The 12,823-nt window shown below is 56.1% G+C and overlaps 1 protein-coding gene across 1 annotated transcript; it reads left to right on the top strand.

Annotated features, from left to right (window-relative positions):
- Positions 1-685: 685 nt before the first annotated feature.
- Positions 686-12,420, top strand: Ano8 (anoctamin 8). The gene is made up of 18 exons (XM_004665908.2): positions 686-880; positions 1,511-1,621; positions 1,718-1,850; positions 2,001-2,139; positions 2,216-2,312; positions 3,170-3,286; positions 3,365-3,492; positions 3,593-3,754; positions 4,841-4,993; positions 5,091-5,217; positions 5,316-5,371; positions 5,500-5,574; positions 6,282-7,073; positions 7,662-7,853; positions 8,053-8,184; positions 8,271-8,381; positions 10,595-11,258; positions 11,844-12,420. The coding sequence occupies exons 1-18, from the start codon at positions 775-777 to the stop codon at positions 12,164-12,166; spliced, it is 3,618 nt and encodes a 1,205-aa protein (XP_004665965.1). The 5' UTR covers positions 686-774; the 3' UTR covers positions 12,167-12,420.
- Positions 12,421-12,823: the final 403 nt, after the last annotated feature.

Below are 12,823 nucleotides of genomic sequence, written 5' to 3'. Positions count from 1 at the left end.
TCCAGCCCCAACATCTCTTTGGGTCTAACGCTGGGGATCTAACCCAAGACTTGGTGCATACTAAGGCAAGATTTTGTTGCTTAGCTACATCCCACGTTCCTATGAAAAGTATTTTTATTTGCTAAACTTGATACTTGTATTAGATCCCTTCCAAGGCGTTACATTCTGAAGGGAGTAAGGATTCAGTGGGCAGAGAGGGCATGAAATGTGTTTTAGGCATCTGAACAGCTTGTACAAAGACCCTGGGGCAGGACATGTCATAATTATTTGCATTCTCTACTGGGGTGGCTGAATTATTGTTTCCAGGAGTGTCCTCCGACCAGGCCCTTCTGTCTCCCACATTCTGCAGTGATTAAATCAGGTTTATCGGATTCCAAGCCGCGTGAACTCTAGTTTGTAGATGGCTTGGAGGTGGAGTTGCATCCTTTCTGTGCGGGCGGGGACACATGCCAGAGATGGAAGTGGGCGGGCGAGGAGGAAATCCAGAAAACTACACGGGTAGGGACGAGAACCAGAGAGCCAGGCGGGCGGGCTGGTTGGACTGAGTGGCAGAGAGTGACGCGCGCCCGGCCGGGAAGGAGACTCGAGGTTTAGCTCGGGCGGGGACGACAAGCAGCCGCGCTCCGGAGCGCGAGGACGCCAGTCTGCGCGGGCGGGCGCGGCCTTTGTCTCCTCCTCCCTCGCGCTCGGCGGTGGCACTTGGGTCCCCATGAGCCCGCAGCCCCCCGGCGCCCGGGTGTCCCGCAACCCCTGACCTGCGACCCTGTCCTCGCCATGACCGAGACAGCCTCGGGCGCCGGGGGCGCGTCCATGGATGGGGAGCGTGGCAAGAGGCCCCCACCCGAGGGCGAGCCCGCGGCCCCTGCGTCTGGAGTGCTTGGTATGTGTGCGGCCCGTGGCATGGTGGCGAGTGGCTGGGGTGCGCACGGCGGTTGCACGGGGAGGAGGATTGGGGTCAAAAGTCCAGGCCTGGAGTCTGGCTCGGGGGTTGTTCCTGGTGGCACTGCGCTGTGGCACAGTGGCGGGGCCTGAGCAGTGCTGCACGCGTGTGGGGGTCCCCGACGCAGGGACGTGGACACACCCCTCTGACACCCCCAACCCGCCCGGCCACCTGGAGGTTGAAGGGCATGGTGATATAGAGTCCCATGGTCCTGGATTTCGATGTCAGCTTGGCTGGGTGACCTTGGGCGCTTGACTTAACCTCTCTGGGCGACAGTTTGGTCACCTGTAAAATGGGGGTAAGAACCGCACCCAGTTCATGTGGCTGCTGTAAGGGTACACTATCAGACTTCTGGGCTGCTGCCAGTCAGCTCCTCATCGACGTTTGGAGGCGGAGCTGGGCCTCCACAGTGAGTAAGATTTGTAAGGAAGGACTTGGGGGCGGGGAAGGGCCTGCCTGGTGCCAGAGAGTGCCAAGAAGAAAGCAAGGTAAAGCCACAGTTACCTGGCCTGGCCATGGGTCCCTGGAGGGGCCTGACCACCCTGGCCTGCAACTATGCCTCTTCCCTAGATAAGCTCTTCGGGAAGCGTCTTCTGCAGGCAGGTCGCTACCTGGTGTCCCATAAGGCGTGGATGAGGACGGTGCCCACCGAGAACTGCGATGTGTTGATGACTTTTCCAGGTACCCACACCCACCTGTCCAGGGCCTGTGGGGATATAGAGGAGGCTTGCCCCCTCCCCCGTAGCAAAAGCCATCAGAACCTATGTCCCTTGGCAGACACCACTGATGACCATACGCTGCTCTGGTTGTTGAACCACATCCGGGTAGGCATTCCAGAACTCATCGTACAAGTTCGCCACCATCGCCACACGCGTGCCTACGCCTTCTTCGTCACAGCTACCTATGAGAGGCGAGTCACCTGCTTCTAGCCTCTCGTGACCCAGTCACCCGCCGCCAACAGTGCCATTCAGCTGCCCTATGTGTGCCCCACGAAGCTGCTAGCTCGGTAATGGTGATTTGGGATCCCTCTGTGAGCCTACCTCCCCTGTACTCCCTGCAGCCTCCTCCGTGGGGCAGACGAGCTGGGTCTGCGTAAAGCAGTGAAGGCCGAGTTCGGCGGGGGCACCCGGGGCTTCTCCTGCGAGGAGGACTTCATCTATGAGAACGTGGAGAGTGAGCTGCGCTTCTTCACCTCCCAGGTGACTCTACCTCCTGTGCCAGTGTGTCCTCTATTTCCTGGGCTGCTGCACAGAGCTCACACGCTCTTCCCAACAGGAGCGCCAGAGCATCATACGATTCTGGTTGCAGAACCTGCGAGCCAAGCAGGGGGAGACGTTGCACAACGTGCGCTTCCTGGAGGACCAACCAATCAGTGAGCAAGGCGGGGCTGACTCTCCAGTCACAGGCTGAGAGCTGGGCAGGCCGCATAGAGTGTTATGGGGATTAAGAGGGAAGAGCCTATAGACAACCAGTCAAAGGGTTAGCAAAGTGTTGGGTAACCAATGAGCTCAACGGGTGTGGCCTCTATAGCTAGGACTTGGCCAGTCAGTAGCATGGTTTTGTAAAAAGTTGAGTTTAAACCGGGCTTGGTGGTATACGGCTTTAATCCCAGCACTCGGGAGGCAGAGGTAGGAGGAGGATCACTGTGAGTTCGAGGCCACCCTGAGACTGCATAGTGAATTCTAGGTCAGCCTGAGCCAGAGCGAGACCCTACCTCGAAAAACAAAACAAACAACAACAACAAAAAGAATTGAGTTTATCCTCTGGGACGTGTGTCCAGGTGAGGCTTTTCTGAGTCTGGGATAAGGTTCAAGCAGGACCATGGACAGTTCTCCATGGGCCACGTGGTGGAACCTGCCTGGGCCTTGGTTTCTGCTCTAGGAAACCATCTCAAGTTCACCTTTCATTGCCAGACTTGTACCATTTCTTAGACATTCAGGTCCCCAAACAGAGGTCAAATACCTTTATTTCAAAACACAGTTCCTGGATGTGGTGGTACCCCAGTCACACCAGCCCTCAGGTGGCTGAGGCAGGAAGATCGTAATTTCAAGACCAGCTTTGGTTATGTGAGACTAGATCACAAAAACACAGAACCCCACCTCCTCGGATCCTGCACCTCTAAATCCTGAAGGATAATCAGATGCTGCAAATAACTGTGACTTTAACTCCAGCTTATGGAGGTTGCCAAGGTTGGGTACATGAATTTGACATGCATTCCTCCTTCCACAGTCCCTGAGTTGGCTGCCCGAGGGATCATCCAGCAGGTGTTCCCTGTACATGAACAGCGCATCCTGAACCGTCTCATGAAGTCGTGGGTACAGGCCGTGTGTGAAAACCAGCCTTTAGGTGTGGTCCCGGACTGGGGAATGGGATGGAGCCCCAGGGGCACACAGAGGTGACTGGGACTCCCCTGTCCCCTGGTAGATGACATCTGTGATTACTTTGGGGTGAAGATTGCCATGTATTTTGCCTGGCTGGGCTTCTACACATCTGCGATGGTGTACCCAGCTGTCTTTGGCTCTGTTCTATATACATTCACAGAGACTGATCAGGTACCAGGTGGGAGGATGGGCAAGGGCTGGGGTGCCTTAGAAGTCCCACCTCACTGGGCTTGTCTGAGCAAATGGCTTGGCTCTTTGCTGCTGCCCGCAGACAAGCCGGGATGTGTCCTGTGTGGTCTTTGCTCTATTCAATGTGATCTGGTCAACGCTGTTCTTGGAGGAATGGAAGCGAAGGGGGATCGAGCTGGCCTACAAGTGGGGGACGCTAGACTCGCCTGGGGAAGCTGTGGAGGAGCCACGTCCCCAGTTCAGGGTGAGTCAGGGACTGAATCCGGGGATTCAGAGGATAGTGTAACAGAGAGTGTGGAGTGGACACTGGAGCAGCAAAGGCAGAATGGTGTTTACTATTTTATTATTTTTCTTTTGATTTTTTTTTTTTTATGAGGTAGGGTCTCACTCTACCCAGGCTGACCTCAAACTGATAGTGATCCTCCTACCTCTGGGTCCTGAGAGCTGGGATTAAAGGTGTCTGCCACCATGCCTGGTTTATTTTACTTTAAAGAAATATCTTTATTTACTTGAATGTGTGTGTGCACACACATGTGTGCATATGGGTGCATCCGGACCTTTACCACTGCAAACAAATGTATGCATCACTTTTTAAAAATTTTTATTGGGCTGGAGAGATGGCTTAGTGGTTAAGCCTTGCCTGTGAAGCCTAAGGACCCTGGTTCGAGGCTCGATTCCCCAGGACTCATGTGAGCCAGATGCACAAGGGGGCACATGCATCTGGAGTTCGTTTGCAGTGGCTGGAAGCCCTGGCACACCCATTCTCTCTCTCTCTCTGTCGCTCTCAAATAAATAAATAAAAATAAAAACAAAAACTATTTTAGAAAAATTTATTTATTCATTAGAGAGAGGTGGGGGAGAGGAAGAGATTGGGTGTGCCAGGGCTTTCAGCCACTGCACATGAACTCCAGATGCATGTGCCACCTTGTGCATCTGGCTTATGTGGGTCCTGAGGAATTGAACCTGGGTCCTTTGGCTTTGCAGGCAAGTGCCTTAACACCCAAGTCATCTTTCCAGCCCATGTGTCACTTTGTGTTTCTGACTTTACATGGGTGTTGGGGAATCAAACCTAGGCTGGCAGGCTTTGCAAGCAAATGCCTTTAACAATGAACTATGTTCTTAACCTAGTAGCTGTGAAATACTCTGGAAACATCAAAGATGGTGTGCCGGTCATAGGGGGCTCATGTGTGCTAAAGAGGAGGGGTGGCAAATTGTATTTGAAGGCCGGGGGGGGGGGCGTTGTGTGTAGCAGAGGGAAATCAAGCTGGGAATTTTAGGAAGTGTGTGTGACCACTGGTCTTACATGTGTCCTCATCTCTTGCTCTGCCAGGGAGTGAGACGCATCAGCCCTGTAACTCGAGCCGAAGAGTTCTACTACCCGCCCTGGAAACGGCTGCTATTCCAGTTGCTCGTGAGCTTACCGCTGTGCTTGGCCTGTCTTGTCTGTGTCTTCTTACTCATGCTTGGCTGCTTCCAGTTGCAGGTGATTCTGGAATCCCCCAGCCCTCCTGTAGACCCTACCTGGCAGCTACCTGTTCCAGCTTCACCTGGCTGAGCCACCAGCCTTTTGCCTGTTCTAGGAAATGGTGCTGAGTGTGAAGGGACTGCCCCGCCTCACCCGCTTCCTGCCTAAGGTCATGCTGGCTCTGCTGGTCAGTGTGAGTGCCGAGGGCTACAAGAAGCTTGCAATATGGCTCAATGACATGGGTATGTACTGACGGGAAATTCTGTTGCCTATCCTGGGGATCTCTGTAGCCTTTGGGAGAGCATGCATGTCTCCCTCACTTGCCTCTTTGGCCCCCTAGAGAATTACCGGCTAGAGAGTGCCTATGAAAAACATCTCATCATCAAAGTTGTCTTGGTGAGTGGCAGCCATTGCACCATTGCTATTGGCATTACTAAGAGGGCAAGGGGAAAGCACGGACCCTGGGTGTGGGGGAGGAGCCAGGACTGCAGGTGACCACCCCACCATCTGTCTGCTTCCTGAAGTTTCAGTTTGTGAACTCATACTTGAGTCTGTTCTACATTGGCTTCTACCTCAAGGATATGGAGCGTCTAAAAGAGGTGAGGATGCCCCCAGCCACTTGAGCACCAGTGTCCTGGGCCCCTGTAGTGGCCAGAGGGTTCAGACCTGACTCAAGGGGACCACAGACTCTCCAGCCCCCCTCTCCCTCCTTCTCTCCTCTCTGTCTGTCCATCTGTCTGTGCATCCTCTCTCTCTGCCTGTCACCTCCCATCTGCCCGTCGGTCCCTCCATAGCTCCTGTTCATCCTGTCCTTGTCTCAGAGCTTCGAGCGGCAGCTTCGGGCAGTGCTGGTCCCGCTCGTGGTCCTGCGGTTTCGCCTGCTCTTCCTCTCCCTCCAGGGTCTCCTGTTCACAGCCTGGGCAAAAGTATGGGCAGATGGCAAGCCCAAGGGGCAATGCTGGGTGGGCCAGGTGGCTGTGCTGGAGGGTGGATGTGCCAAACTGAAGGCACATGCAAAGATGGGGCCCAGTTCAGGCCAAGGGGTACACAACAAGGTCCTTGGTGGGGTGGAGATGCTCTGTGCCAGACCTGGGGGTTGTTGGCTCTGTGCATTGTGGTGCTGTGGCTGTGATTCTGTGTGTGTGTGTCTGGTGAACAGAGCTGGGCTGGGAACTTATTGTACAGGGACATCAAAGCTGCAGGTGGCCACTGTGATGTACCCTGTGCACGTGCATCTGTGCTTGGGGTGCAACTTTAGGTACTCAAGCCATGCCCAGCCCCCCATGCAGTCCCTTTCTGTTCCCAGATGCTGGCCACCTTGCTCATCACCCGGCAGTTTTTGCAAAACGTGCGTGAAGTCCTGCAGCCACACCTGTACCGCCGGTTGGGCAGTGGGGAGCTGGGCCTCAAGGCTATCTGGGAGTTGGTCCGGGCCCTGCTGGGCCTGCTGAGCCTCCGGCTCCCCTTGTCCCGCCGCCTGGAGCCCCAGGCTGATGAGGGCAGTGTGGGGAGCCGCAGGTGTCTGGGTGGAGGCTGTGGGGTGCCTGAGGAGGAGGAAGAGGCCACAGTGGAGCTGAGGCCATCTGGAGAAGGTGGGGAAGTTGGGGATGGGCCTCAGGGTGGCAAAGAGGAGGATGAGGAGGAGGAAGAAGAGGAGGAGGATGAGGAAGAAGATGAGGGTGAGGAAGGAGGCCTCCTGGACTGTGGGCTGAGATTCAAGAAGGTCAGCTTTGCAGAGCGAGGTGCCGGGAGACGCAGGCCTGGCCCAAGCCCAGAGGCCCTCCTGGAGGAGGGAAGTCCCACCATGGTGGAGAAGGGGCTGGAGCCAGGGGTGTTCACTCTGGCTGAGGAAGATGAGGATCCTGAGGGACCTCCTAGCAGCCCTGAGCTGGTGCCACAGACCATCCTATTGCGGCGAGCTGGTGGTGAGGGCCGTGACCATGGGCCAGATGGAGGCCGGGACCCAGAGACAGGCTCTGGTGACACGGTAGGAAGACAGAAGAGGCAGAACCGGTCATCTTGGATTGATCCACCTGAGGAAGAAGATTCACCCCAGCTCACGCAAGCAGAGCTAGAGAGCTGTATGAAGAAGTATGAGGTAAGAACAAATTGTGGTAGTGAGTGCATGTCATATCATTGCCAGGGAGGTGGAGGCACAGGAAGATTGTGATTTTGAGGCTAGCCTGGGCAACATGAGACCCTGTCTCATGAACAACAACAAAAACGCAGTGGAGATGTGGTTCAGGTGGTAGAACACTTGTCTAGTATGCACAAGGCCTTGGGTCCCCTCCTGAGCACTGTATAAACCCAGCATGGTATGCACAGCTGTCATCCCAGCATTCAGGAAGTAGAACCAGGAAGATCAGGAGTTCAAGGTCATTCTCAGCTACATAGTGAGTTTGAGACCAGCCTGGGTCATATGAAACAAAATTAAAATAAAAGAAACAAATCCCATCCCCTCTTCAAAAAAAAAAAATACAAGGTAAGAATGTCTGAGGGTGGAGTTGGGCACAGTTTGCAGATGAAGGCAGTCAGAGTGAAAATGGATGCCTCTTGTGGGGAGATAGGAGGCCTGTGGACTTGTCCAGAATGAAGTGGAAGATGGGGAGAAACCTTGAGCCTGCCGCCAAAATCAAGGGGGGCAGCTGGGTGAGAGGCCAATAGACTGATGACCAACTGCCCCCAGGACACGTTCCAAGACTACCAGGAGATGTTTGTGCAATTCGGCTACGTGGTGCTCTTCTCTTCTGCCTTCCCGCTGGCCGCACTGTGTGCCCTGGTGAACAACTTGATCGAGATCCGCAGCGATGCCTTTAAGCTGTGCACGGGCCTGCAGCGGCCCTTTGGCCAGCGCGTCCAGAGCATTGGCCAGTGGCAGGTGGACCAGATGAAGGGGCAGGGAGGGACGGGGTTGAGCCAATGAGAGAGTGCAGGGTAGAGTAGGGTGGGGCAGAACAGGCAATGGGGCGGGGCCAATCTGGGCTTAGCTGGGCAGAATGAGGCAGGGCCGTGCAGGGCAGCGATGGGGGAGGGAACTAGTCTAGACCCCTCCCTGAGCTTCCCTTTGCCCCCTGCAGAAGGTCATGGAGGCCATGGGCGTGCTGGCCATCGTGGTAAACTGCTACCTCATAGGCCAGTGTGGGCAGCTGCAGCGCCTCTTCCCCTGGCTGAGCCCGGAGGCTGCCATTGTATCGGTGGTGGTGCTGGAGGTGGGACTGGCTGCGAAGTGGGGAGGCTGGGAGGAGGGGAGGGAGGGCACATCCCCAGCCTGCAGCCACCTCTCTGTTCCTTGCAGCATTTTGCTCTGCTTGTCAAGTACCTCATCCACGCGGCCATCCCCGATATCCCCAGTTGGGTAGCTGAGGAGATGGCCAAACTTGAATACCAGCGAAGGGAGGCCTTCAAGGTACATGGGCCGGGGCGGGTTCTGGAGGATACATTGTGGGAAGTCTGAGATCCCAGAAGTGCATGCCCTGGTGTGAAGGAAAACGGGTGAACAGCTTAGAGGACGGTTATTATGGTCAACCTGTTTATCTGAGCTTCCACATCCGTGGGTTCAAAGTAAATTGAAAATAAATTGCCTTTGCTTGGCATGGCACACACCTGTTATCCAAGCACTGCATAGGTGGAGGCAGGAGGATCAAGAGTTCAAGGTCATCCTTGGCTACATAAGAAGTCTGAGGCCAGTTTGGACTACAGGGGACCCTGTACAGTACCAAGAAAGAAAAAAAGTGCATTGGTTTTGAATATGTACAGCATTTTCTTCTTTGTTTTAATTTTTCAAGGTAGGGTCTCTAGTCCAGTCTGGCCTGGAATTCACTATCCTTTTACCTCTGCCTCCTGAGTACTGGTATGAAAGGCACGAACCACCATGCTTAATTTCTTTTCTTTTTTTGTTTCTTTTCTCTCTTTTTTCTTCTTCTGCTTCTTTTTTTTTTTTTTTTTTTTTTTTTTGAGATTGGTCTCATGTTTCTCAGGCTTAGAATTACGGGGTCAAGTACTCCTCCTGCCTTAGTCTCTCAAGTAGCTGGGACCACAGGAGTACACCACAGTGTCTCCTTAATGCTTTTTCTGTTGGCCTTATCCCTTAAACTGTCATAAATTTGCACAGCACTCCCATCGTGTCTGGGTTAGGCATCCTAAGTCATCTAGACACAATGTAAAGTGGCTCAGGTTCTGCTCACAACTGTGCCATTGAAATGACATCCTAATTGAGTCCTTGAGCCAATCCTGTGTGGTACTGAGGGATGACTGTAATTAATGCTCACAGGAGCCCAATGCTTATTAGAAATTTCCTGGTATTGACACCATGCTCCTTCTCCAGAATGTTCAACCATTCACCAGCCCTCCTGGCCAAATCCTGTTCACAGCCGGGGATACCCCGTGCTTTTTTTTGTTTGTTTATTGTTTGTTTTGAGGTAGGGTCTCACTATGTAGCCTCAAGGTGGCCTCGAACTCGTGGTGATTCTCCTACTTCTGCCTCCGGAGTGCTGGGATTAAATACGTGCGCCACCACGGCCGGCCCCAGGCTTCTTATACAGGGCCCTGCCTCTTCCAGTTTCCTCTGAAAACCGAAGGAAGGATCAAGGAGCCATTCAGCTTTGAGTGTGGGTGCAGTACAGCATAGCCACGCCCCCAGTCCCTGAAGGGTGATTATAGGCAGGGACCCTCCAGCCACGCCCCTCCTCACTGGGATTCTAGGCCAGACCTACCTCCTAGCTACTCCCCCTCATTAGGATGGTAGATGGGGCTGTACCTCCCAGCCACGCCCCCTCCCTCACTAAAGATTTTAGGCGAGGATCCACCTCCATTGGCATTCTAGGCGGGGCTCTACAGCCGAGCTATGCCCCCAGCCCCTAATTGGGAATACTAGGCAAGGGGTTTCAGGGCTGTTTCCACCCCAGCTTTCTATTAAGTTTTATTTAGTTATTTTTGGTTTTTCGAGGTAGGGGCTCACTATAGCCCAGGCTGACCTGGATAGTCTCAGGGTGGTCTCAAACTCACAGCAATCTTCCTACTTGTGCCTCCCGAGTGCTGGAATTAAAGGCCTGCGCCACCACCCCCGACTTCTGTTGAATTTTAATTTAAATTTACACATCCTGTTATCCCAGCACTAAAAATGCTGAAGCTGGTTGATTGAAGAGTCCAGGTCACGCTGGGTTACATAGTGAGAACTAGTCTCCAAAGACAACATAGAAATGCGAGGGGCTCGTGGTGAGGCTGCTGGGGGGACGAGTCAGGCTCTATCCTCTCAGCTCCTAAGAGACTGGCTCCCTACGGCTGTGGACATACCGACTTGGTGGCTGGAGAGCATTTGTTTTCTCACAGTTCGTAGAAAGCAGGGCCATAAATCCAGGGATTCAGGTGGAGCTTAATAAGTTTGGATCTCTTACACATTTCCAGGGATAGACAGTATGGGTCTGGGTATTTCTTTGGCGCTCAATTAGTATTTAGGTCTCCGGATTCCACCCAGAACGCTGGGATCCATGTAAAGATGCAGGTGGTGCCTAATAAGTGGTTAGGTCTCCCTGCTCCTCAAATAGCCCCATATCCATGTAGGGATGCCGGCGGCGTCCAAAGCGCGCACGGCCCGGCATTCCGCGGTAACCTCTCCCGCAGAGGCACGAGCGACAGGCGCAGCATCACTTCCAGCAGCAGCAGCGGCGACGACGCGAGGAGGAAGAGCGCCAGCGCCACGCGGAGCATCACGCGCGGCGGGAGCGCGACCCGGGCGGCCGGGAGGAGGCGCGCGCCGAGGGCTCGGGGCAAGACCCCGCCGCCCCAGAGAAGTCCTCGGCCAAGGCCAAGGGCAGCAGCGCCGCGGGTGGCCATGGCGCGGAGCGGCCCAGGCGGCCGGGGTCATTGCTGGCCCCTAACAACGTGATGAAGCTGAAGCAGATCATCCCCCTGCAGGCCAAGTTCTTGTCGCCCGCGGCCGCGGGGCCCGGCTCCGCAGCGCGCGCGCCCGCCGCGCAGTCGCCCACGGCCGGGGACACGCGCCTACCCGCCTTCCTCAGCTTCAAGTTCCTCAAGTCGCCCGAGGCGCGGCGGGACCACGAACGCAGCCACTCGCCGCCCAAAACCTTCCACGCCGGCAAGCTTTTCCCCTTCGGGGGGACCCGGGCCGAGGCCACATCCAACGGGGCTCCGGGCGTCCAGGCACGGCAAGACGCCGCCCCGGGCGGCGGCAGTGGCGGCGGCAGCCGGGTGCATCGGAGCGGGTCGGGGGACGAGGTCTCGGCTGAGGAGCTGGAAGCCGCCCGGCCCGAGGAGGAGGGCTCAGGTCACAAGCTTTAACTCGGGGGCGGGGACGCTGGGCCTGTCTTGGGGTATAGGGGTTGGGGCTGGAGGGGACCTAGGAGATCCCCGTTGGGGACAAGGAGCTGCTCAGTCATGCCTGCTCTGTGCCTAACTCTCCTCGACTCAGGGGAGGGTCGCCTAAGCTCCTGTCCAGGTTCCCTCGCAGGGTGTCCGCGCCCCGGTGCCAGGACGGATCGGGATGTCCCCGTCCCCAATACCCAGCTCACTCTGGGGGTTCCGGGCCCCCCTTGCCTCTATGCAAAGCCCCTGCTGCTAAGGGCTGGGACGTGGAGACCCGGGCTGCGCCCTCCAGTCGAACCCTCCATGCCGAACCTGGCATTCCCCCCCCCTACCCCCGGGTGCAGCAGCCCTGCTCCCAGGGCGTCCCAGAAGCCAGAGGGACTTCCCTCCTCGAAGCGCCCCGGGGAGTCGTCCCCCCCATATCCCGTTCCGAAGCAATAAGGTCTCCTCATGCCTACCGGCCGGGGGGGGGGGTACACAGAGCCGCCCGCGCGGGGACCAGCGGGGGGCGACAGGCTCCCCCGAACGGCCCCTCTCGCCTCCGCAGGGACTGCGCCGGCTCTCGTCCTGCGCACGCGCCGCAGCCGGAGCCCCGCGTCGCTACCACCATCGAGGCCACTGTCCCGGCCCCCAACGCCGCCCGCCAGCTGCTGGCAGTGGGACACGCCCTGGGGCTGCGGGGGCGACGGCGCCCAGCGTCCGCCCTGCGCCCCGGCTGGGCCGGAACCGCAGGCCCTGCCTGGGGACGGCAGCTTCTACAGCCTCGCGCCACCCGCGCTCGAGTCCCCAGCGTCCCCGGCGTCTCCAGAGTCCCCGCCCGGTCCCAGCCCCAGCCCGCAGGCTGCGTGCTGGCCCGGCGCCTGGCATTAGCCCGCTCGCCAAGCCTTCCTTCCTTCCTTCATATGCAATATCGCGGCCCGTGGGGGCATCCCCAGTATTGGCCTCCCCGCACAGGCCTATCTGCCGTTTTCCTTTTGACCAGGATGGGGGAGACAAATGCAAGACCTCCCCCCCAATACCAATACATAAAAACCAGAATAGGCAATTATTTATTTGTTTTTAATTTATTTTGTCATATTTTTGTAAAACGGCAGAAATGCAATAAAAAGTATATTTCAACAGTGCTCGACGTCAGAGCAAAGAGGCTTTCAGGGGACATGGGTAACTGGGGGCCTAGACTAGATATTCCCCCACCCAGGTCTGCCACAAGTGGTTTGACCTTTGGGTACCTTTTCCCCAAAACTAGATCTCACAGGAATGTAGGAATGGCAAACTCCAGGGCCTGGCTGCAGCTACCGAGACAAAGCATGAAGGGTCTCAGCATCACATCCTCCATGACACAGTCCTCAGCTTGGAGGGCCTGCTGGGGAGGAGGTTAGAAGAGATGGAACTTTCTGGTATGTCAGCCTCTAGGGTTGCTGTCTGGGAAGCCAGGGACATTAAGGATGACATAGGACATTATTGCAGTCAGGTTCATATTGCTGGCAGAAAACACAGACCAAGAGCAGCTTGTGTGTGTGTGGGGGG

Source organism: Jaculus jaculus, chromosome 1 (assembly GCF_020740685.1).
Source record: "Jaculus jaculus isolate mJacJac1 chromosome 1, mJacJac1.mat.Y.cur, whole genome shotgun sequence".
Classification (NCBI taxonomy): Eukaryota; Metazoa; Chordata; class Mammalia; order Rodentia; family Dipodidae; genus Jaculus; species Jaculus jaculus.
This window is presented reverse-complemented; position numbering and strand designations above follow the sequence as displayed.